This window comes from Trichomonas vaginalis, chromosome II (assembly GCF_026262505.1).
Source record: "Trichomonas vaginalis G3 chromosome II, whole genome shotgun sequence".
Lineage (NCBI taxonomy): Eukaryota > Parabasalia > Trichomonadida > Trichomonadidae > Trichomonas > Trichomonas vaginalis.
The window spans coordinates 14674853-14700821 of record NC_067204.1 but is presented as its reverse complement, the minus strand read 5'-3'; the positions used below and the strand labels follow the sequence as shown (position 1 = coordinate 14700821).

General features: G+C 29.5%; 10 protein-coding genes and 1 pseudogene across 11 annotated transcripts, besides 3 other annotated features; 6 read left to right on the top strand and 5 right to left on the bottom strand.

Moving 5' to 3' along the window:
* Window positions 1–10248: part of a mobile genetic element that runs on past the window's edge.
* Window positions 364–1575, top strand: TVAGG3_0545510 (phage plasmid primase P4 family; the record flags this gene model as incomplete). The annotated part of the gene is made up of 1 exon (XM_051238018.1): window positions 364–1575. A coding segment is annotated over one exon (1212 nt), but the record flags the coding sequence as incomplete, so codon positions are not given.
* TVAGG3_0545500 (uncharacterized protein) lies at window positions 1939–2268 on the top strand (the record flags this gene model as incomplete). The annotated part of the gene is made up of 1 exon (XM_051238017.1): window positions 1939–2268. The coding sequence occupies one exon, from the start codon at window positions 1939–1941 to the stop codon at window positions 2266–2268; it is 330 nt and encodes a 109-aa protein (XP_051095841.1).
* Window positions 4640–5465, bottom strand: TVAGG3_0545490 (uncharacterized protein; the record flags this gene model as incomplete). The annotated part of the gene is made up of 1 exon (XM_051238016.1): window positions 4640–5465. A coding segment is annotated over one exon (826 nt), but the record flags the coding sequence as incomplete, so codon positions are not given.
* On the bottom strand, window positions 5540–6075 carry TVAGG3_0545480 (annotated as a pseudogene). Its single transcript has one exon. A coding segment is annotated over exon 1 (536 nt).
* On the bottom strand, window positions 6156–7105 carry TVAGG3_0545470 (DNA/RNA polymerases family; the record flags this gene model as incomplete). The annotated part of the gene is made up of 1 exon (XM_051238015.1): window positions 6156–7105. A coding segment is annotated over one exon (950 nt), but the record flags the coding sequence as incomplete, so codon positions are not given.
* Window positions 10249–10645: 397 nt separating the features above from the next.
* Window positions 10646–11229: a mobile genetic element.
* A 182-nt stretch (window positions 11230–11411) lies between these two features.
* Window positions 11412–11804, top strand: TVAGG3_0545440 (uncharacterized protein; the record flags this gene model as incomplete). The annotated part of the gene is made up of 1 exon (XM_051238014.1): window positions 11412–11804. One exon carries the CDS (start codon window positions 11412–11414, stop codon window positions 11802–11804), a length of 393 nt encoding a protein of 130 aa, XP_051095838.1.
* Window positions 11805–11851: 47 nt separating this feature from the next.
* On the bottom strand, window positions 11852–12621 carry TVAGG3_0545430 (ribonuclease inhibitor domain-containing protein; the record flags this gene model as incomplete). The annotated part of the gene is made up of 1 exon (XM_001296749.2): window positions 11852–12550. The coding sequence occupies one exon, from the start codon at window positions 12548–12550 to the stop codon at window positions 11852–11854; it is 699 nt and encodes a 232-aa protein (XP_001296750.1).
* A 279-nt stretch (window positions 12622–12900) lies between these two features.
* TVAGG3_0545420 (phosphatidylinositol-3,5-bisphosphate binding) lies at window positions 12901–13917 on the bottom strand (the record flags this gene model as incomplete). The annotated part of the gene is made up of 1 exon (XM_001296748.1): window positions 12943–13917. One exon carries the CDS (start codon window positions 13915–13917, stop codon window positions 12943–12945), a length of 975 nt encoding a protein of 324 aa, XP_001296749.1.
* Window positions 13918–16090: 2173 nt separating this feature from the next.
* On the top strand, window positions 16091–16327 carry TVAGG3_0545410 (N-acetylmuramoyl-l-alanine amidase family; the record flags this gene model as incomplete). Its single annotated transcript, XM_001281993.2, has 1 exon — window positions 16091–16327. The coding sequence occupies one exon, from the start codon at window positions 16091–16093 to the stop codon at window positions 16325–16327; it is 237 nt and encodes a 78-aa protein (XP_001281994.2).
* Window positions 16328–17698: 1371 nt separating this feature from the next.
* Window positions 17699–25969: part of a mobile genetic element that runs on past the window's edge.
* On the top strand, window positions 19162–19693 carry TVAGG3_0545400 (uncharacterized protein; the record flags this gene model as incomplete). Its single annotated transcript, XM_051238013.1, has 1 exon — window positions 19162–19693. A coding segment is annotated over one exon (532 nt), but the record flags the coding sequence as incomplete, so codon positions are not given.
* Window positions 22190–23577, top strand: TVAGG3_0545390 (phage tail repeat-like family; the record flags this gene model as incomplete). Its single annotated transcript, XM_051238012.1, has 1 exon — window positions 22190–23577. A coding segment is annotated over one exon (1388 nt), but the record flags the coding sequence as incomplete, so codon positions are not given.

Sequence of the window (25969 nt, the reverse complement as noted above, 5' to 3'; positions counted from 1 at the left end):
AAATTAGCTGAGGAATTAGTTATGGCAGAAACTAAAACCCTCAACGAAAGAATTGGTGAAAACAAGATTGATTTACATAACTACCTCAAATACGATGGAGGAAGAGGAAGGAAAACTGGTATGGCTTTATTAGTAAATAAAATTTCGAATTTAACGATTATAGATGTTGATATCAATAAATCGTACAATGATGAACTTAAAGAAACAGTTAGAAAAGACATTCTATCAAAACTTTCGGATAAAGATGTTATCGTTAAAACAGCTTCAGGAGGTCTTCACATTTATTGCAACACTAATTTCTTCTATGCAGTTTCGAACAGAATGATTAAATGTTATTCCTGCAATGATTATGATATTGATATAATGACTTCTATGGATGATTCAAAACGTTCTTTAGTGGTTATGGCTGATTCAAGAGTTCGCAAGAATGCAACAGAACCAATCAATACATACTCATTCATTCGTGGAAGTTATGATTCAACATTAACTAGAACAGTGAATGATATATTAAATGATTTGAATATTAAGGTAAGAGTTGAACAGAAGAATGAAGAAATAAAGACTATCATGAATGAAAACAAAGATGTAAACATTGACGATAAACTTGCTCAAAGCATAGTTGATGGCATGAGTGATTTTGAAGTACATAATGACGGTGGAAACATGAATTTAGAAAAAGAAGTTACATTATTCACACTGTTTCAAGCTATTAATTCGTTACCTAATCATTTAATTAATGAAGCATACGACAACGTTTATAACTTCTGCAATTTAACAGAAAATGCAAAAAGTAATTTTGAAAAAGCACGTTGTAGATATGCACATTTAATGACTTCTCCATTTGTTTTAGTGAAGATTCTAAAACTATATCAAAAGGAATATTATGATGAATATGTTTTACCTTTATTACGTAAGCCAAAAATAACATTTGATATCAAACTTGATGACTCGTTTTTGATAACAGATATTAGACGCAAGGCTGAAAATCATCAGTATAAAAACAGTTCTGAAGTAATTGAGGATTTATCACGTGTAATCCGTTTCGTAGATTGTGGAAACAAATATTTCATTCAGAAAGATTACAACATACACGACAAAATGAATCAAATATCATTCGTTCTTCAATCAAACATGAAAGAGTCACTTAAAATGATTAAATTATTTAAAGAAGAAGGTAAAACAATAACAGCATGGGATGTACTACTAAATCAATTGTCTTCATTAACCGTTAAGGGTGTTTGCTTTAAATCTGATTCCCCCGATGTTTTCTCAACGTTTCAAGGTTATAAATACAACGTTCTCGAAAAACCAGATTACTCAAAAATTGAGATGTTTATGAATTTCATTAAAGAAGTCATTTGTGATAATAACGATGAAGTGTATAAATACCTTCTCGGCTGGATTGCATCAATGATTCAACATCCTGGAATCAAGAATGAAACAACAATTATTTTGAAAGGACTTCAGGGAACAGGTAAAAACAGATTTACAGACATTATTTCTGAACTTCTCGCTGGTTATTCATGCAAAAACATTACCGAAATAGGTGAGCTAACGGGTAATTTCAATTCAGTAGTTGAGAATAAAATGTTTCTTGTACTTAATGAACTCAAGAATGTAGGTGAAGATAGACTCGCAAACTTCAACGCTTTGAAATCAATTATAACGGATAATGAGATTAGAATTAATGAAAAGAATCAACCCAGAAGAACTGCTCAGAACGTTGCAAACTTCATTTTCGTAACTAATAACGTCTACCCTGTCAAAATTGAAGTTGGAGACAGAAGATATGTAGTTTTAAGAGTTAATGGTAAATTTAAGGGTCAATTTGATTACTTCAAGAATTTGATGAATTCATGCACTAAGGAATTTTATGATAATTTACTGACGTATTTTATGCAATATGACCTTTCATCATTTAATGTACGAATCATTCCGATGACTGAAGCCAAACAAGATTTAATTGAATTATCAACAAATCCTTTAGATGTATGGATAAATACACATTATGATGAATTGTGTGTAGGTATGACGTGTAAAAATGCTCTATTCTGCAAACCATCAGACATGAAAGACAAGAATTTCCAAATGAGTATTAAGGATAAATGTGATAAGAAACAGAGAAGAATAGATGGTAAACAGACATGGTATTATGTTTTGAAAGAAGAAATGAAAGGATTATATAAACAGGTTGAACCAAACGATAATGAGGATTCATTTACTGACGATGAAATACCTGTAAATGAGCCGCTAAGCGGCGAGACCTGAAGGTCTTGCTTTATAAAGTACGATTGGAATTTATTTTTGCATTAATCCCACTATGATGTTGTCAAAATGTCATGTTGTCATCATTTTTCAGAGAATTTAAATAACCGAGTGACACATAGTGACATAGTGACACCTTCAGTTCTTCAAAAATAATGAATTATTGAAGAACCTAAAAACATTAATGAGGAAGGCATTCATGAAGCATTATTGAAGAACCTATGATGTTGTCAAAATGTCATGTTGTCATCATTTTTCAGAGAATTTAAATAACCGAGTGACACATAGTGACATAGTGACACCTTCAGTTCTTCAAAAATAATGAATTTTATTTTTATTTATTTTTTATTTTGTATGTAAAGACAGTAATGACAAACATTGAGTTTGAAACAGTTAGAAAGATAGACAATGACACCAAAGTGGTTAGAATAGGTGATTTAAACGTAAGATACTCAAAGAAATACAACAAATATTCTTTGTCAGACATTATAACACCTTCTGGAAAGAAAACAAAGGACTGGGTTAGAATTGCTTCTACTCAGAAAATTTTGACAAGAAATCCTGAGCTTATGATATCAGTAGCATTTCATGGAACAAGAGCATATCTTATAGACAAAAGTCTTATACCAATAGTTTTGTTATGGTTAGACCCAGTTGTTGGATATAACTTCATAACACATGGTTCATTCGATACGGAACGTTGCAGTGAAGGCTTACTTTACATCGTTCAGAAACCGAAGGACTTCAACACAAAAGATATAAGATAGGAAGGACATATAATATAACTCAAAGATATGACAGTACAGTCAATAGAGTCAAGGTTGTGTTCGTTAATGATATGAGAGCTGCTGAAACAGAACTGCTTGAAGTTTTTGAGAAAATGTATGGTGCTCCCACGAAAGGTAAAGAAACGTTTGAAGTAGATGAGATAGATAAAGCTATAAAATTATTTGACGAAGTTGCTGAAAAATACATGTAAAGCGTTTATTTTTGGTCTTTTGTGAAAGTCAGAAAATAAAGTTAGTTTTATTTATTTTGTATGTAAAGACAGTAATGACAACATCAGAGAAGAATAGACGGTAAACAAACATGGTGTTATGATTTGAATTAATTATTGAAGAACCTAAAAACCATTAATGATAAAATAACTGATAACAAAATTTTATTTTTATCATAAATGAATACCCCACAAGCTCAAAATTTACCACGAATCATAACAAGGGAGGAAATGATAAAAATGATGCAAGAACTTGCTAAAAATAACAAACCACTAAAACTGAGAAAATGTGGTTATGCAGTAATGATGGAAAGAGAGATGTTGTCAAAGAAAAATAAAAATTAAATTTGGATTGAGTTTAAAAATTCATCTTTATTAAATTCATCTCTTCTAATCAATTTATTTATTCTATTAAATTCTTTTATTTTTGCTTCACTCAGTTTAAGGATTGAACGGTAAGTTTTTAATTTTTCGATTATTTCTTTCCTCTCTTGATAGTTTTCAACCCCACCACATTGCGGCTTCTTTTTGTAATAGCATATTTTTGATTTAATTCTGTTTAGTTTCTTTTTATATTCATTGTCTGGACTCTTGGATGCTTTGTTGTCACTCATTTCTTACGAAATAAAAAAAATTAAATATTATTTAAATATAATGAAGTAATAAAATAAATCGGAATTTCTATTAATTTATTGTTAACCTCAACTAATACATTACCGTTAATATATCTAACAAATTCAGCTATTGTGTCAAATCTTCGTCTTCTTTTTGTCATTGATTTATCAGTTTTTCCATAATCGAGATGAATCAAAACTTTATCTCCTTGTTTAAAATTCATGAGCCCCGAATTAATTTGTTCACGTTTAACATCATTTAACCTTTCCATTTGCTTTCTAATATATTCCCATTCTTTTGAAATATCATTTTTCATTTCCACTGGTTTCATGTTTATAGTTCTATGCCATGTATTATTGTAATAATATACTAACTGCTGTATGATGGAGTCATGATTTCCATCCCAGTATATCTGACCGTTAATCCCTAACGCATCTCTAAGAGTTCTCATTACCGCATCAACTATTTTATTATGAAACGTATATGGAGAGGATGAAAAGTAAAAATTAATTTGTGGGAAATAATGAGCCATAGCTGCCTGAAATCCTTTATCACTATCACCCCTGATATTATCTACTCTTTCATGATCTAGTAAGTATTGAATAGCTCTTCTTGTTTCCTGTTCTGTTTTCCCTTTCACTGGAATGCAATATAAATATCTAGTGTTAATGTTAATGGCAAATAAATAAGTAACGTTTCCTTTTGAATATTCTAAATGATCGATTTCGTATGAATATGGATATGGTGCAAATGAGGGGCGACTAAATTTTTCCTTTAACGGTTGAATTTTTGGGTCAGTTGGTTTATTTAATATCTTGAAACCCTTTTTAAAATCTTTTTGTTTCTTTAATGTTTGAAATGGATATAATAAAGTGAATGATGAAGTATTAACAGAAGGAGGTTTTGGTGTTGCAAGTGGTTTAATTTTATCTGCTTTGATTTTGGATGATGAAGTATTAACAGAAGGAGGTTTTGGTGTTGCAAGTGGTTTAATTTTATCTGCTTTGATTTTGGATGATGAAGTTTTGGATTTCATTCCTCCTTCCATTAATTCTGGATGTATTTTATTCATTTGTTTTAAATATGATGTATATAAATGTTTGATATACTTTCCCGCTTCGAGTTTATGTTGAAGGATGAATTCCAAAAGTTGATCTTCATTTAAAAGTCGGGCTGAATATGGTTTAACTAATGAATCATAAATTAAAGCTCGTGCTTCATTTATGGTCTGAATGACCTGGGCCTTTTGTTTCTCTGTTTTTTGCGACTCAGGATTATATAAATTATATAATTCATCAATATCTTTTTCTGTTAATGCTTCATTTTTGAAATCTTTCAAATGTTTAAGTTGTGATTTAGTTTTTCCCTTTGTATATTCATTATTTTTAATTTTATCTTTAATTTTAGAAATTATTTTATCATGATATTTCAAAAATTCATTATCATAATATGAATAATAATAATCCATATCATCATCCGTTATATTTTCATCATATTTTTGGAGATATATTTTTAATTCATAATAACTAATAAAATTTTGATTAAGTACTAAATCATCAATTAAATTTTCTAAATCTACATTATTCATTTATATAAAAATAAAATAAATGTTTAAGGGTGCCCATCATTAACAGTTCCTTTTGTCTCTTCTGTGGCATTTCATTAAATAAACGGCATACAACATCCATTTTCACAACATACAGCCTTAGTGTGTGCTCCTGTTAATGCAGTCTTACCGATTGTTAAGCGAGTCATCGACCCGTTTTTAAGTTGTAAATTAATATTCTGACCATCAAATATCACTTTATCATTTATTATATCCAAATAATTTTTAGGTGTTAATTGTTTATTTTGTCGTAAACTAACTCCTTTCATTTTTTGTGCAATCTTTTTAAAATCACTTCCATCAATTGAACCATTGAATGATGTATAACACTTGGGGCATAAAGCAACCATGTGATCACCTTGTTTCTCAATTGCTAAACCCAATAACTTCTTCTCATGCGCTTTTTCTTCAGCTTTATTCTTTAATTTAGGTTTAAATTTCTCATCAAAACAAAAGAAATCAAAAGGTGCGAATTTGTAAATGTTTTTATCATAAAATTGTTTATCAGTAACAATTGCTTGAAATGCTTGAGTGTTAGGAAGATTTGGGTCGCCAGCGATTGCCCAATAAGATGAATCAGTATCACCTTCAATGAAATGAAAACGATTAACATTCATGCATTTATACATAAAATCATAAATGAAAACCAAATACCAGTATTTAGCATTATCTAAAGTGAAGAATGCCTCTTGTAAACATGTATCACATCTATAAAATCTATCTTTAAGCATCATTTGATATGTATCTTCACCTATTTCTCTTATGTTTTTAAACTTATTTGACATACATGCAACGCGTGCCTTCTGTGCATTCATTATTTTAGTCTTTGTGTAATTTTGTGTATTCATTGCATCGTAACCATATGATCCATTAAGTGAAATCTTGCAAAATAAACTTTTTCCTTTATTTCCTTCTAATTCAGCCCTTTGTCTTTCGTTCATAAATTTGTTCGCAAATTCATTAAAACAAGTGTTTTTAGTAAATGTTAAAATTGATTGAATGTCATCGATGATAAAATGAAATCTGTCTATTAGATACCAAAGATAATAAGAAGAAAATGGTTGATATTGGTTGTGTGTTGATGCTAACTGAGTTAATTTTCTCTGTTTCAGGTCAACTGGTAGATTGTTTGATTTCATGTAATTATACATAAAACTGCCAATTGTTTTTTCATCTGTGATAATATCTAAGTTTCTTATTATCGGTAAAAAGTTTATGTAATCATTAATGTATTTTTCATCAATGTGACCCTTTACTTCAGCCACGAATAAAGTATTTTTCTTCTTAATTATTCCCAGTGCTTTTGCTTTCTTTGTTGCTGTATCACAAATGATAATACCATTCAATCTTCCCGGCATATACATTTTATGGTCAGTATATTGAATGAAATCATGAGGATTAGATGAAAATGATGAAGGATATAATGAATTAAAATCAACACCAACGAAATGAGTCATAATGTTGGTGGTGTCCTCATTTGATACAGTTTTAGTTTCTGGATTATATGAAAGTTTATTAATGTGCGTGATTCCTTTAAGATTTACTCTATGTTGAACATTTGATAGACCACCAGTAATTCCATTACGGAGAATGTGATAAGCTTCAACTGAATCTAAAGTCATTGGTAAATTATTTTTTAATGCATAATTTCTTAAATTGATTCTTAAACGTTGAACATCTTCATCTTTATTTGATTTTACGACATTGCAATAACAACACATTAACTGACAATTTTCTTTGGTATGTGGTTTTTCATTATCGATTCTATCCAATGTTGGTTTATTTACATATGTAAACGCTTTACCACACATTTTGCATTTAGATGAAAGGATTAAATCGTGATAGTATTGAAAATCATCCATTGAAACATTATTTTTAGTATCTCTTTTCACCTTTTCATCTTGTTTCTTATATGAATCAATTTTATATTTCCAATACTTTTTTGTTAATTCAAAACTTGATTCTATCTCTTCCTCAGGATATTTTTCATTAGGATTAAAGTCGTTATATGCTAAAGCGTAACGAATCATTGAAGCATTCGATGATAAAGAAAGATTATGAAGCATGTCAATTTTATAAACAAATGTTTCTTCGATAATTTTATCGATTGGGTCAATCATAATTTCAACATCTTTATTGCAATAATGAATAAAATATTCTAATCTATTCTCAAAATTTTTAGCATCATTGAGATATATTTGATAATCTGAATCGGATATAGTTTCTTGAGTTAATGCTGAATAAAATGAATCTTGAGTGAATGGTTCCACTTTATATAATTCTTCTTCGTAATTCTCCCATGTGATGAATTGATAAGGGAAAAAGGATTTAACACGTGATTTATTGTTTCCGAAATCTTGAGTGAATTGGTCTAATGTCCCACCCACTATATAATTTCTGATGTCAATAAATCTTAATTCATATGGACAGTTTGTTTTCTTTACTATGACTTGCTTAAATTGAGAAGAAGAACCCAGCATTGATTTTATCTTCCATTTTGCAGTATTTAAATCACGAAGAATTAAATTTAAATCAAACTTTCCCGAATTAAAACCAATGATATTCACTTTAAAATTCTTCATCTAAAAGCTCTTTCATTGCTTCCTTTTGTTTCTCATTTAATGTATTCATTAATTCTTCATATTGTTCAATATTTGATTTAGCAACTAATGAACAGGTTGAAAATAAAAATTCAATCCAATCAGAGATGAACGAATCACTTGATGTTAAGCAAAAATTCCTCGTAAATGTTTTATCGTTTAATTTAACCGTTGATGATACCATAAATGGTTTTAAGTAAGCGTTCAAAGTTGCACATTCAGAAAGTTGAAGTTCTTCTTTAGTCTCTAATGTTTCGAAGTCAAAAGTAATATAATATCTTGTTGGTTGATAATATTCCTGCAAATTATGTGCTAATAGCCACTGATATATCTTCTGTTTCGTAATATGTGGTGCATATGGTTGTTGTGTGTTTTGCAATTGAACGTCTTGAATTAATCTTCCATTATTTTCTTTACATTTCTCACAATGCTTTAAAAATCTTCTTTGGTTTTTCCTTTCTGGATCATCACGGATAGAATAAACTTCTTCTTTACAAAATGGACAAACTTTATAGCCGGTGAGTGCTTCAACGTCTGTTATTCTGTCAGCGTGAAGTTTTCCACATGGACTCAGTGTTAATAAAATATTTACTGTTTCAAATTCTGGATCTATCATTATTGATTCCACTAATGGAAAGTCTACCTTGTTAATGTCTACGTCTTCTGGTTGAGGGTCACAATAATAAAAATCAATATTAACGTTTAACATTCTTGCTAACCTCTCACTTTCTGATGAAATGTCAAATCCTTCATATGCATCTATTGCTTCATTTAAATAGCTTCTACGAGTTTTAGGATTAACACCATCAGGAATGTTATAGAAGCGTTTAAATAACCTTCTACCTTCGGCTCTTATTTGATTATCATTCATTTTAGCTGTTCCGTTTTTGTTCATTTATGTAAGAATAAAAATAAATAAAAATAAAGTTTATTTTTTTTAAAGTCCGGGGCTAAAGTCCATAAAATGAATTAAGAACACATAAATTTTTATCATCTGCGACGTGACGAATACATTTTAATTTACTCAAGAATGCGTACCCTGATACATTAAATCTAATTCCTGTCTTATTTAATTTCACAACTTTGAAAAGGAATGTATGAATAGCTATAAAATGATGAGATGATGTTTTATGGGTTGCTTCCATTTTTTCTGAAATAAATGAATAAATATAATGCTTATACGTTTTCATATCTTTTATGTTCTTAATAACGAATGGTATAGACCTTTCAACTTCGTCTTCCTTCGGTGCTGTTCTTTCATATGAAACATTATTGGTATCTCAATAATGAAAACAATCGCATAAAATTTTATATGTACCAATTGTTTCTTTTGATATTTTATCTAACAAATCAAAATTTATCAACACCTGTACATTTATTTAAATAATAATTTGTGTAAATATCATGATCTCTTTCTTTCTTAATTGTATTAGTTGCATATGTCACATTTTTAAGAGCTTTTTTGAATTTCTCAGAATCAAGAGGTGGTGAAAGTAATATACATGGATAATCTTCATCGTCAATAAACAGAAGCTTATGTTTATGAATAAATTTTGTGCCTTCTTCTGAAAGTGTTTCGTCGATATCACCATCTAATAAATTTTTAGTAGATTCCAAAAAGTAATTTTTATATCTTTCCTCATGTGATTTTTGAACTTCTGATTCTGAAGCTGGGATATTCATTAAACCCTCTACTTCATTTTCAACTTCTCTTAATTCACTAATTTTTTCATCTATTTCTTTTCTTAATTGTTCCAATTTCTCAATCTCATCGTTATAATATTCATCTTGTTTAATCCGTTCTTCATAATATTCAGGGAAAACATCAGGTTCTTTAGGTTTTTCAACTTTTTTGGGATATAAATATCTCATTATAGCCTTTTTAGTAATTGGTCCGTTATATTTAAATTCATTCAACAATCTGGAAAACTCTTTCACATTCTGCATATATGTTGGATAAGAACCGTCTCCAAATTTTTCTAAAATATTTTCTAATTCTGAATTAGTGAACTTTAAAGATTTCAATGAATTAGTTGTTATACTCATTTATTATAAAATAAAAAAAATAAATTTAACTTAGTTTTAATTTTACGTAAGAAGTCAATTTTTTATATACTGTCATTTGTAGGTATTATTTCTATCAGATAAAAATTATTTTTTTATTTAAAAAATATAATTTATTTTATTTTTTAAAATATCATCGGTGATATTTTGGAATCACATGTTCAGGCTTCAAATAATTTTCAATAAGAAATTTAACAAAATCTTTATATAAAGTCTTTTTTTCATTTAGTCTGTGAAATTCGTCACATACATCATCTAAGTATATTTCTACTATGCACGGAAATTTAATCTTTCCGACCTTTATAATAGGTTTTATATTTTGCAAGAATATATTCTTTTTATTAATGGTAATATAGGAATTGTAGGAATAAAAACTTTTTATAAATTATTCATAAATTTTTAAAATCTGCTATTCGGAAGTATGTTCAAAAATCATTCAATTATGTGAGAATTCTTACGATTACAAAAAAAGTCACACAACCCGTATCATATACTACTAATATTGCTTATCAAAATTATATCTCTATTCTCTCATTTCTGTTTAGTCAATATCATTACACTCCTATTGTCTAATAACATGCTATTAATTTTCTTAAAATTAAAAAAAAATATCAACTTTTAAAAACAGAAACTTAACATCCTTAGGTCAATGGATTTTGATGTGAGATACATTTAATCTGTTTTTCTTTTTTTATTTTAAATAATTGAATATTTATAGTTGTTATGGGTCTTACATCATGTAAAACGAATTTTCTTAAAGTAAATTTACTTTTTCTTCAATCTTTCTTACATATTTATTAAAAAAAAAATTATCCAAAAAAAGATGTTTTAGAATGAAAAAAAATAGAAAAATCTTCATTTATAGTCTTTCTTGAATGTATACGTTTTGATTTTTTTCTTTTTTAAAAAATTCAATTTCTAGAAAAATCGAGAAAAAATCATTTTCTTCTATTTTTTTAGGACGCCATACCCATTGAAATCTCCTCTCAGGACGCCATAAACTATTCAATTATGGTGTAAACTTCTCAAAAATTGAATAGTTTACATCAGGACGCCTTAGGACGCAAAACCTTTACGCGCCCTAGATGGATCTGTAAGAATCAATTCAGAAAATGATTCAAAATATAATTGTTTTCTAACAAATGGTTTCATTACTTACTTAGATTCCAATATTTATCCGAATCCAGTTTATTCAATTCTATCTTCTAAAATTGGACTTGTTACCTTTGTAATTTCTGGTGAACAACAACAAGTTAATTCATATTTGATCAACGGCTCTAATTCAAAATACAAAGCTTATTATATAACTCACGATAGTTATGACCAATTAAATACTACCGAGCCTTATTATGATAATGATGATGATGGTGGTGATGATAATCACCATCACAACAAAGCAGCTATCATCATTACGATCATTTTAGCTGTGGCATTATGCATTATTGGTGTTGTTATTGGTGTATATTGTTATCTCAAGCGAAGAAAGACCATTGAAGGCGATATTCTTGTGAATAAAGAAGATGAAGAAGAAAAGGATGAAAATTACCAAGATAGTCAATTACCAACTCCATTTTATCTACCACCAAGTATCACATCTGATCCTGCACAGCAAAATCACAATAATGATAATCCGTATTATTCTATGGATAATTTCTAAGACATTAGTAATATAAACATTTAATCTTTTAAAACTAAATTTTTTTATTAAACAGAAATGAAAATAATAGTGAAAAGAGTTGCTAAATGCAAATCGAGAGTACAATCAAAGCATGTTTTGCATTTGATAGTGAAATCGCAAACTTTGTTAAAATATGTCTTTGTAAAATTTCTATATGTTGAAGTTCCAGTAAACTCAAAAGGAACATATATCTGTAAATCACTTGGAGCTACAACATCACCTTCGTCTTTCACAGTATCCCAAAATATGTCTTCAGAAATCGAAGGATTTCCACAAATATACAAAGTTTTCAAAGAACCCAAATAAGCAAGGCCATAGTCCGAGATAGAGCGCACCGTATTAGGAAGGACTAGTGTAGTAATGGAATAGCATCTACTGAATGCCCCGGAAACAATGGTAGTCAATTTACTCCCAGGAAGAAATACAAATTCTTTGCAAGAAATGAGCCAATCGAAAGCCCAATAATTAATAGTTATTATTGTTGGAGGAATCGTGACTTTAGGAATATACCTACAGTATCTGAAGGCCGAAATGCCTATTTCAACAATCTCGTATTTAACATTATCATGGTATGCGTACTCTGGGATTTTAACTGGATGAGAGTAGTTAACATCCAAAATCCCAGAATTGCATGTTTCCTTATCAATCGCATTTCCTATTTTGGCAGTTTTTGAATCTGGAATTGTTGTATATTTAAAGATACCCTCTGAAAAATTCACTGCCATTATATATGTGGTAACACTATATTAAAAACTTTATTGATTGAGCATTCTATCTCAGTATATGTTCGTTTATTAGAAAAAGTTTATAATAATGGCCAGACCAGCAAAGAGTATCTATATGGAATCTAACATATGATGAATGATTTAGCTAAGTTAAGGAATTTCTAGTTGAAATATAACATATTCACAGATATAAAATTCAATATTGCGATAGAATTTGTAGGATGTATACTGCATCGAATGAATTCACCAATACAGGTGCTATTTAACTTAGACAAATGAAGTTATTATCAATAAAAGTTCAAAATTATTCGATAAAGGATTTCGAACGATTTGAAAAGCTGACTTTTATATAAATACATACTATCTATTTTATTCTTATAAAAACAACAAAATTATGTTGAATCTTGAGGGACAATTTCTATAATTCTTTGCATAAACTGGATGGATTCACGAGCAATTTCATGGCATTGTTCATCGATGGTTAGAACAACCATTTTTCCGTCTAATGACAAAACAGCAATTTTATCTTGTTCAAACCATGATAAAACCACGTTTTGCATATCAGGAATGCTGATTCTATGTATTGAACGTGTTGTTGATGGATTTCCAGTCATTTTTCGCTTTGAATTATCAAAGAAATGCAAAGTATCATTTTGAGAGAAAAGAGCAACAAAATTATTATCTGGAGAGAAATCTATTGAGTGAATAATAGATGCTGTGTTACCTCTCTTGAATTTATTCACACAATTTCCTGTATTTTGATCCCAGATTTTAATTGCGTGGCCGGCTGAACTTGTTGTAGCAAAGAGAGATTCTGTACGTGAAAATCTAATTAATGAAACAGGATTATCTGCGGCATGAAAGTTTTTCAATTTCAAATTTTGTAAATGAGAAATTGCAACATCTTCTGGAACTTCGCCAGACATCGCAAGAGCTGAAAAATCATGAGAAATATCGATTGGAGCATGAACATTAACACCTGCAGGAAATACGTTAATTTTCTGCTTTTCTATAATGTTCCAGACTTCAACATGCTTGTGAAATGCGCATACTAAGAATTCTGGTGTCAATCGCATGTTTAGTATATGTTCATCGAACTTTGTTTCAAAAATCATTTGATCATTTTTATCATGATCATAAACGCGAACACATTTAGTATTAAAAACAGTATCAGCAGGAAGTCCAGAAACAGCAATGAATCTCATCCCTTGGCATGTTGTTACACTTCCTAATGAAATATCTGAAAATGATTTTGTGAAGAGTAATTCGAATGGTGAACATCGGAATACGTGATACTGATGTGGGAAAATAATTGTAAAAGACATTCTATTATCATTTACGCAAACATCGCGCAAAGGATAAAACATTTTTATTAAATTATTACAGGTGTGCATTGTTATACAGGATAGTTATAATGGGACTTATAAACCGAATATATTTGCATTTCATTATGTTTATATCATTTTCACTCAATAACTCCTTATGGGATCGCTGAATATAATTTGAATCTTATAAGAAACTTAACAATTAACTCTTATGATCATATACAATCCTTATCTTATGCTCTTATATGAGCTGCCATCGCATAAAAATGCTGATACATGAAAATTTGTTTCCCAATAAGCAATTTATCGATTTCTTTCCATTTTGAACAATTTCAATCCAATAATATGATAGAGTATTTTTTATATTTATTAATATTTCATTGGGTTCATATACAAAAGCCTACAGATAATCAGATAAAAGCAGAGTAGTATATGTGGAAGGGTTTAGTGACTTTTTTTGTTTCATCTATATATAGACGATGCATTAAAATATATTTATTTATAAATCATTAAAAAATTAACATTAATTTTAAAATAATTTATTTTTTTATCTTTTATAAAAGAAGCTATATATAGATGATGTCAGATATTCCGCGATTAATTAAACATTGTTTAAATCCTGAATGGGTTAAACTTCAATTTAAAAATGAAGATTGTGAATTATTAAATGAATATGAAAGCCAAAATAAGCTAATGAGGTATAAATATAATGATAAAGAATATTTAATTTCATGGAATCAATGGAGTCATAATCAAAGACCTCATAAACGAGAAGAAGAAATTGAAAATAATGAAATGGAAATCATTGATGACATTAAAGAGGATGGAATTCCTAAATTTGTAGAAAAACCTTTAGAACTAAGTTAGGAGCATATAAACGTAGAGTATTAAATCCTGAATATCTTAAACATCAATTTAAAAAGGAAGACTGCGAATTATTAAACGCTAATGAATATGAAAATGCTAAATCAAAAACTGAGATATAAATATATTGGAAGTGATGAAAGGTGTAAAGATAAAGATAAAGTTTATACAGTTTCATATAATAACTGGCACACGTTAGGGATAAGAAAACATTTAGGAGATTATGGGAAATGTTCTGAATTCTTCAAATCTAGTATGTATGAGAGAGTAAAAGAAATCAGATATAATTATCATTCATGAATGAAAGATTCACTACCATAATGAAATAAAAAAAAATAAAAAAAATAAAAAAATAAACTTTAAAAATTCATGTCTTACATTTTTTGAATAATTTATTTTTTTAATTCGTATGAAAATGAGTGAATCAAAATTCGTGACTGTGAATCAATTAATGAATAAACTTTCACCAATTCTCACCCATGTTAAACAAGTAGACGTTTATTTTGATGATTGCATAGAAAGTTTATTTTATAAAGGTAAGTTTAATATTAAACCTATTGCTTTTGCATTTGATGGTAAATTAATCGAAAATTCAAAAATTTGGGAATTAATTCCGGATATTGAATTTATAACAAATATTAAGGATAAGTGGTTTAAACAACAAAACCTTTTCACTAAAGTTCTTTGTAGATTAATGATTAAAACTGAGGAAAAAGAATTTAACGGGTTTAAATATCATCCATGTAAAATTTTAGAACTTGGTAACGAAAAACTTCAGAAAAATTAAACGAAAGACTATCAAAAGATAAAGTTGAAAGAGTAAATAAACTCACTAAAGGTAATGATGATGAAGATGAATTTGATGAGTTCAACATTGAACTTTAAGAACTAATGATTATTTGAATTTATGAAATCAATAATTTGATTTATTCGCTCTTCAATAATTTCTATTCTTTTTGTTAAATCATCTATTTTCATTAATGAGGTGATTCTTGATTGAGGAATAGATTTCAAACTAACCACTCCTTTTATTTTTGAAATTTTGAATCCATGACCCTCTGGGTCTTGGACTCTGTCCTCAACTTTAAACATTTTATTCAATTTACACGTTGTCAATTCTTCAAATAATTTTTTATTATTAGCATAATAATCATTAAATTCTTCAACAGATGAAAAAATTTTTATTTCAGTAATTGGTTTAACAACATTTATTTTTTGTTGAACATTTTCACTTTCATTTATTTCTTCCTCCTCTGTTTCATTTATTTTTAAAATCGGTTTCATTTATCATTAAATAAAAAATTAGAATATAAGTGATGAAATATATTTTTTAATTAATATTAAATCAGAGATGGCGGCAGGATTCTTTAAAAAATTATGGGAAGGAATTAAGAAAGCTGCAAGTTGGGTTCATCAAAAGATTATTAAACCCGTTGCAAACTTTTTGGCACCAGTAGCGAAAACGGCAGGAACTATCATAGGAGGAGTATTAGGTGCTAAAGCAGGTAATCCAGCGATGGGAGCACAAGCAGGTAACGCAGTTGGTGGAATTGCTGAAGGAATACTTAATAAAATAGGAGGAAAGTAGTGGAAAAATAAATAAATATTATTTTTATCTCAATATCGGTTGTAGTCGACGATAAACCTTATCTCCTTTATTTAATACTTCCCTTACCGGAACATTAGGTGCTATTTGTTCAGCAACGTCACTAATTGCTTCTTTATTCTTAAATATCCAATTTGCTCCTTTCTTAATCCCTTCCCAAACTTTATGCGCTCCTCTTTTTACTTTATCCCATAACTTTTTAAAGAATCCTGCAGCCATAGTTGATTATTTCATTAAAATTAAAAATTCATTTTCATCTTTTAATTTTGATTTTTTATTTAATAATAAATGACGACTAACTATTTAGTGCCAAACACTAAACCGATTAATGGAAATGTGTTTCATTCATTCGAAAAGATAAATGAAATATTCGCAAAGAATGATGGAAGAAGATATTATAGAGAACTTGAAAGTTCATGCTATGACTCTGATGCTCCATATTTTGATGATAAACAAACTCATTTAAGAATTACAAATCCAGCTCATGATGTGAACCAATTAGGTGACACATATATTAAACGCAAAGTTAAAGTAACTCTAGTTTCAAATAAAGCTTTCACATGTGATGCCGCTTTTAAATGCATGCGTTTATTCGTTGGTTACAAATCATCAAATCAAAGCTTTAAACAATTAGAAGTAGAAACCGAAAGAGGTGATGCTGGTTATCTTCAGATGGATTGCGCCCGTGAATCTTTCGCATTTGCAACATATAAACCAAAATCAGAAAGGAAAGTTAAAAAGTTTGTTCATTCGTTATATAATAATGTTCAAAAATATGATAACTCAGTATGTGGTAAATATATTGACCCTTCAGAAGTTTTCAAGAAAGCAAATGAAGAAGTTGATGTCACTTTTGATATGATTATTCCGGTAAATGATTTGTTAGCATTTCAGGCGTTCGATGATTATCCTAAATCATTTGGTGAAATCATTCTTAAATATTATGTTTTCAGGGATACTTTAGTATTTTGTCAGGTTGACCCGTTAAGAGTTGCTGATTTACAAAATTACGTTTATGAAAAGATAACTGATGAAAATTATGAAAAGATTATGAATCATGTTTATAAATATGATCGCAAATTCCAACAAATCGGACTTCCTGCCAAATTAATTACAGGCTTAGCCGCTACATCTGCTGACGCAACAGTTGAAGACGTTATTATTTCATGCACAAAGATGGAAGTTTTAGAGGATAAATGCATTACACCAGGATACGGTTTAATTGAAGAATCAGTTAAAGCAATACCACGTTTATTTAGTAAGGAAGATCCATTCATGATTCCAGCTCAACATATTGACGTTCGTTCACTAAATGGAGGTTGCATCACTCCTGAAGGTATCAGCTCAGATTTCTCATACGCTCTTCATAATGTTACAGATGTTGTGTTAACATTTCCGAAGAATGCAATGCAAAGAACGGTTTTAGAAAATCCAATGCTTCGAGGTCTTCAGGTCACTATAGATTCCAGAAACTTCCCCGATCAAGCGATGACCACAGTGGGCGACATATTCTTTACACGTATGCTTCAAGCTTCTGATTTAGATGGAGTGAATGAATGCACGGAAGAATACGAGGACTCATTAACTAGACCATTGAATGATGATAATGGCACGCCATTAGCTAGAACATGGAAAGACCAAACTTCATTCTTATGCACTATTCCAGTTCAACGTGATGGAGCGGGTATATTCTTTGATGGATTAGAAACTTTCAACTCACAAGTTACAGTACAAGTGAAAGCTTATCCAATCATTCAGGGTGAAAATGACACTTACTGTTCAAAGGTGACAAATCCTCCTCAGGTTTGGTTTACTAGGACTACATATTGGACATGGACACCGGACGAAGGTTTGAAATATCATCCAACAGGTACACCACCACAGTATAGAAGTTCATATGATGAAATATTGATGAATAGAAATGTATAAAATTATAAATTTATTTTTGATTAAATGGATTTAAATTCATCCACCCCTTATGAAGAATTAGCAGGAGTATATAATACATACGTAGATGATATGATTAATGAAGCATTGAGTGATAATAGAAATGCTCTATCTAAGGAAAAATTAATGAAAATTCCATATTCTGAATGTTACTTAAATTCAATCACTGCAGCAATTGGTAAACAAAATAAAGGTAAAACATTAACGATATTAAAACAAATTATCATTATTGCTAACACTTCACCCTATTCACATGTGTTAATTTATATCAACCGTTCAGGTTCACCTTCAGATGATACATTTGAATCTTTAAAGCATTTAATCAAAATTCCAATTATTTATTTATCACAAGAAGAAGCAGAAGATTATTTAAAAAACTTTGTAATGTATAAAGAATTATATAATACAATCAAGAAGCAAGGATTAGAGGATAAAATTATTGATAAACAAAGGGATGAATTATTTGAAACACTTTCTATTTCAAATTTTGATAGAGAATTTTTGCATTCACTCATTTTTCTAGATGATGCGGTGAAATCAAAACTAATAACTAATGAGAAATCATATTTTAATCAATTATTAACTCAATGTCGACACATTCAGTGTTCATTCTTCATGGCTGTTCAATACTTTAAAGCATTAAGCACAAACATTAAATCAAACCTGTCACCCTTTTCATTTTCAGTGGTTTAGTCGTCAACAGTTGAACGTTATGCTTTATCAAGTGAATTTACCAATGAGCATTAATGAACTTTACACACAATATCAACAATTAGGAGAACATGGAAAAATAATAGTTGATTTAAATAAAGGTGTTAAATTTGAATAACTTTTTATAATTAATTTTTATTTTTTATTTATAATTAAACATGACAGAAATAGCAAATCTTCTACAGGTTCCATTAAAACAAGGAACAAACAAAAAGGGTGCATATAATAGAACTATGAAAGTTCCAGACGGAATGAAAGAATTAGTTCATTGTGTTGCCGGTCTTCAAAAGGATGTTAAACAAATGAGAAACGTTTTAACATTACCAGAAGCTCAAGCATATGCCAAACGTCACGGACCAAATTGGGAAGCACACGAAGCAGACATTACGGGTCCAAATGGAAAACCTGATGGAATAAATGAAGTTTTCGTTACTGATGGTCAAGGAAATATTAAAGTCATAAATGGGTATAAATTAACAATGACGGATTATCCTAAACGTAAAGCATATAATGAACATTATCCTATGCAATTTGATGAAAATGGAAAAGCTGTTAAACAATACATTGGAGAAGGTGAAAATGGTCCAATTAATTCATACCGTCATAATCCATATTCTTACTTCAATGAAGAATTAAATGCTATTGAAGAGGGACCGGATGGATTACCACGATATTCTAACCAGTTTGATGGTCAATATGCAAATTTAAGACCTGAAATTCCAGCTAAGAAATTCTTTAAAGTTGCTTTATTCGATCCAGTTTTCGCAAATGTTAAAGATGAACTTAAACAGCAATTCCAACCAATTATAGTAGCAAGAATTGCATCAGGTGCTTTATCTCAAGCATTCAAAGATTTAATTAAGAAACCATTATATCAGCAACGAGGTTTAACTTATGATTTAGTTAAGGAATCAGATAAAAGAAAATTTGAGAAATCAATGATTATAAGAATGCAATTAATGAATATATTCGGTCTATTAATTTCGATGAAAATGCTAAAAATCAACTTCATGAACAAATACAGGAAATAATAGATTCAAAAGTTCCAGCAAAATAAAAGTTTAAATATATTTTTTTATTCGAATATAAATGAGAAGACGTTTCACTAGTCAAAAGAACACTAACGCAAAAGCAGAGATTACGGTTGGTTATAACGTAAATGATGATAAATCACGAATTATTCAAAATGTTAAAGTTAATGTTAGTCCTGAATTAACAAGGTCAGCAACTCAACCAAATTTATTAACTCGTGACTTACCGAAGAATGAGGAAGAGCAAAATAAAGAAGATGGAGACCCAATCATTTTATCTGAACCTGGTAAAGAACCTGTTGAAATTCCCACTTATCCAACATACCAGCACCACTTGATAACCCATATAAAATAGACATTAATTCTGAATTAATGAAAATTTACCGTGATATAATAACTGATAATTATGATTCAATAATAAATTTAATTGACCAATCCGGTTTAATTATTTTACCTTATGAATCATTAATTCACATTATCGCCATTCTTTGTGATGTTCAAGATTCAGACGTTGAAGATTCAATTTTTCATAGATGATGAGGTTTCATGCTGTGGAACAGTTGCAAAAATAAATCCTATAAAGGATATTAGCACAATTAAGATATCAAAGAACGGAACAACAACTGAACTTCATTTAACATATAATGATATTTATAATAAAATAGTTGATGAATATAAAATATCACTTGAAAAATTCTTTGTTAAGGCTATTTAATATTCAAGCATTAACATTATCGAATAATAATCCTTTGAATCATAATCGATAATAATTGACCTTTCACCAGTTTCTATCGTTTGTTTTATTTCTTTTTGTTCCCCACTATCCGGATCAGTCATTGTAATTGTTTTTGTTATAGTATCAGCTTTATCTTTAACTTCAATCTTTTTTCCATCAGGATATTTAAACCAAAATTCCAAAAATTCGATATTGTCAATCTGTTCATATTTTAATCTATCAATTACATTTTTAATACCATCTGAAAATCTTATGAAATGGTCATTATATGGGTTTGATTGAACTAAATTTGAATGAAGTGAAATATAACCTGATGATGAATATGACATCGACTCATATTTTCTGAAAACACTAAAATTTATAACATGAATGAATTTCTTATTCGTTGAATTTATGAATTCTTGAGGTAATCTTATTCTAGTTTTATTTATCACTGGAAAATAACGCTTTACCATATTTTTAATCGTAATAAAAAAAATGTCAATTATCAATATTATTTCGAATAATAATTGTGAATTAAATTTAACAGTTAGTGGAATTTATAATGTTACTCTCGTTTCTGTGAGTGGTAAATTTAATCCCATTCTTTTAAACCCTTCAGATTATATATCATTTATTAAAGATGACCATGAGCCGCATAGCGGCGGGGTCGTAGACCTAAAAACGTATGATATGTATATAAATAATGTGATAACGAAATGGGATATTAACATGATTTTAAGTTATTTAAATGAATCATTTATCGTATGGTATGAAGAAAATTTTAAATCAAAACCTGATAAACTTTTTGAACTTGATGAAATAAATAACCTTATTAAATTTCCGCTGAAAATTAAATTTTGTACCCCTCATCTTCGTTCATTGTTGGGGATATTAAATTTTGAAAAAGATGTTGGGGATGTTTTGTATTCTGACACTGGTCTAATTTCATTTTAATCAAATGTGATAAAGTTAATACCCCAATGAGATTTTCACATCAAACATTAGACCCTAACTCTTACCCATCAATACAAAACATTTTATCCATCAACTTAAACATATTTTCTTTATCATATCCGTTTCAATTATCCGGGAATTCATTTATTCTTCATTCAAAAGATTTATCAAATATTAAATTTAGAATAACTGACCTATTTGATTGTGATTTAGAATTTATGAATGAAATATTATGGCAATTTCAAATAGAAAAAATAGCTGATGAGATAACAGATTAAATATTTATTTTTAAATCGTAATAAAATGATTAAACAACAACAACCACAGACCATTACATACGCCACATATGCATATAATTCAAAGACGGCAGAACAAACGCAAAGGTTGAAATATGGAGATTTGGAGATAGTATTGAAAAATGACCATTTTGAATTCGTTTGCAAAGGTGGTGCAGTGATATCAAATATAAAAGAAATTTTATTTATGAATTCAAAAATTAAAGGTATAACGGATGATATAACATCAATTCCACCAGAAGAACAAAGATATTACGCATTAAATGCATTTCCTAAAGTTTTGAAGATTGGAAGATTTAATTTAAATGAGGAATTCATAAAAGGTTTCCTAAATGACATAATGAAGAAAGCAGATAAGGAATATGTGGATAGTGCATTAATGAAGAAGGTAGATAAGGAATATGTGGCTAGTGAGTTAATGAAGAAAGCAGATAAGGAATATGTGGATAGTGAGTTAGCAAAGAAGGCAGATAAGGAATATGTGGCTAGTGAGTTAATGAAGAAGGCAGATAAGGAATATGTTAATGAAAAAGATAATGAAATTATAGAAAGGGTTGAATGGTATCATGAACGGACATCGAAGATTCTGAAAACTAAAGCTGATACAGGATGGGTTTCAGAATGTTTAGACCTTAAAGCAGATAAAACTTATGTTAACGATGAGTTAGCAAAGAAAGCAGATAAAACTTATGTTAACGATGAGTTAAATAAGAAAGCAGATATATCATTTGTTAACGATGAGTTAGCAAAGAAAGCAGATAAAACTTATGTTAACGATGAGTTAGCAAAGAAAGCAGATATATCATTTGTTAACGATGAGTTAGCAAAGAAAGCAGATATATCATTTGTTAACGATGAGTTAGCAAAGAAAGCAGATATATCATTTGTTAACGAAATATACCAAAGTTTAGTTGGAACAAAAAATATTGAAACTATTGTTGGCGACTTTTCTGTCAATGAAGAAAACAAATATTTTAGATGGGAGTTTGTACAGTCCTTAAGAAATGGTATACGGTATAAACTCATTCCGAAAAATAACAATGAAATGTATGTAGGCTATATAAAGAATAATGGCACACAAGTTAAAGTTCCATTAGACAACAACTGCTACTTAAACTTATATGGAGACGAACAAAAGAAATATTTAAGAGTTTATGATATGACAGATATGACATTGTCTAACGTAGCTCCAGCACCGTATTATTATGACTATGGTGTTGACGCACGTGTAGACCCAAAAAAGCAAACATTATATTTAGAATATTATAGATATAAAAGATATAATGCAATAGAAAAAACGAGAATAGTATACTATTATGAAGATGACAGAAATAAATATTATAGTCAAGATTTTACATACCCTGAAAACATAAGATTATATTATAAAAAATATTCTGACACAAACCAGAAGAAACCCGAAATAGTTACACTATATTTTAAGTTCAAAAGAGACAATCCTATAATATCTCATATGTTTGATTTAATGAACCCAGTAGGTTCTATTTATACATCTATGGATGTGAGAGGTCCTCAAGCAATGTTTGGTGTTGGTGCATGGGAACAAATAGTCGACAGGTTTTTGTATTGTGCAAACTCTTCAAAGGAAACAGGGGGAAGTAAAACGATTACAGGTGAAAATTTACCTGCACACAGTCACTACATTGATTTAAGCACATCTCAAGCGGGTTGGCATAAGCATAGATATTGGGATTGGTCAGGAATGACAAAAGGTAAAGGATATGATGTTAAAGATGATGTTAAATTTGCCATAAATTGTTACTGGAGTGACACTCAGGGAGAAGGAAACCATACACATCGCGTTTCAGGATATACACAAACAACGGGACAAAGTAAAGATTACATGCCACCATTTATGACTGTATTCGCATGGTATAGAGTTCAATGAACGCTCAATGTTTGTGAAACAAACTTTAGGAGCTCCAAAAGAGTGAACGACATAATTCAAATTTTTATTTTAGTATAAATGAAGATTCTACCATATGGTGTTATTGGAAGAGATAAAGATGGAAACCCAATATTTGATCCAAAGTTAAAATTAAAGTTACTGACAAGACAACAACTTGAAAAGTTGCTGAAACCAAAACAGAATGAAAAATGAGAAAATGAGAAAATGAGAAAGAAAAAAAATTTAAATTATGCAATTTTATTTTTATCATAAATGACCAAATTAATTAAGCCAACTATTTCTAAATTAATGATACCAATGAAATCATTTCATGGAGTACTTATCCCAGGTTCTTCACAATTAGCCGGGGCAAGTGTTGTGACTCAAGGTGGAACATTAGCGAATCCATTCAAATTATTAACTAAAGATGAACTTAATAAAATGATGATAAAATAACTGATAACAAAATTTTATTTCACTACTACCATAAAAACAGGTGAGAAAACGGGTGACATCTCACCTCTTCACCTCAATTATATTTTTGGTCAAAGCTTCCACGAGAGAAAAGATTCCTCATTTGCTAAGGATTCCAAAAATGAAAAAATCGTTGATTTCGGCTGAGAAAAACAGCAAAACCCTTCTTCCACGGGAACAAAGAAATAAAGAAGAAATAAAGTAAATTTTTTATTTATTCCCGTGGAAGATAGAGCACTTTTATGACATTTTTTATTCACGACAAACAAGACAAACAAAGAAAATAAGAAAATACGGCGCCGTCGCGGTTCGAACCACAGACCTTGACCCCTCCATAACACCACCTTAGACCACTGTGCTACGTAGCCTGTCGACATAAGATTTTATAAATTGCATATTTGACGTAAATTTATTTCCCAGTTATTCAAAAATAATTAATTATTGAATAACTGAAGGTGCTACCATGTTACCATGTGCTACCAGGTCATTTAACTTCTCTGAAAAAGTGTGACAACAGTCACTGTGTGACGAGACCTGAGGGTCTTGACATTTTGACAACACAGCAGGAGGAAGGTAGTTATGAATTAATTATTGAATAACCTAAAAACCATGAGACTTTGTCTCCGGACTCTTTGAGTCACTTAACGATAAAATAACTGAAAACAAATTTTTATTTTTATCATAAATGAATACCCCACAAGCTCAAAATTTACCACGAATCATAACAAGGGAGGAAATGATAAAAATGATGCAAGAACATGTTAAAAATAACAAACCACTAAAATTGAGAAAATGTGGTTATGCAGTAATGATGGAAAGAGAGATGTTGTCGAAGAGGAATAAAAATTAAATTTGGATAGAGTTTAAAAATTCATCTTTATTAAATTCATCTCTTCCAATCAATTTATTTATTCTATTAAATTCTTTTATTTTTGCTTCACTCAGTTTAAGGATTGAACGATAAGTTTCTAATTTTTCGATTATTTCTTTCCTCTCTTTATCGTTTTCAACCCCACCGCATTGCGCTTCTTTTTGTAATAGCATATTTTTGATTTAATTCTGTTTAGTTTCTTTTTATATTCATTCGTCTGGACTCTTGGATGCTTCGTTGTCACTCATTTCTTACGAAATAAAAAAATTAAATATTATTTAAATATAATGGAGTAATAAAATAAATCGGAATTTCTATTAATTTATTGTCAACTTCAACTAATGCATTGCCGTTAATATATCTCACAAATTCAGCTATTGTGTCAAATCTTCGTCTTCTTTTTGTCATTGATTTATCAGTTTTTCCATAATCGAGATGAATCAAAACTTTATCCCCTTGTTTAAAATTCATGAGCCCCGAATTAATTTGTTCACGTTTAACATCATTCAACCTTTCCATTTGCTTTCTAATATATTCCCATTCTTTTGAAATATCATTTTTCATTTCCACCGGTTTCATGTTTATTGTTCTATGCCATGTATTATTGTAATAATATACTAACTGTTGTATGATGGAGTCATGATTTCCATCCCAGTATATCTGACCGTTAACCCCTAACGCATCTCTAAGAGTTCTCATTACCGCATCAACTATTT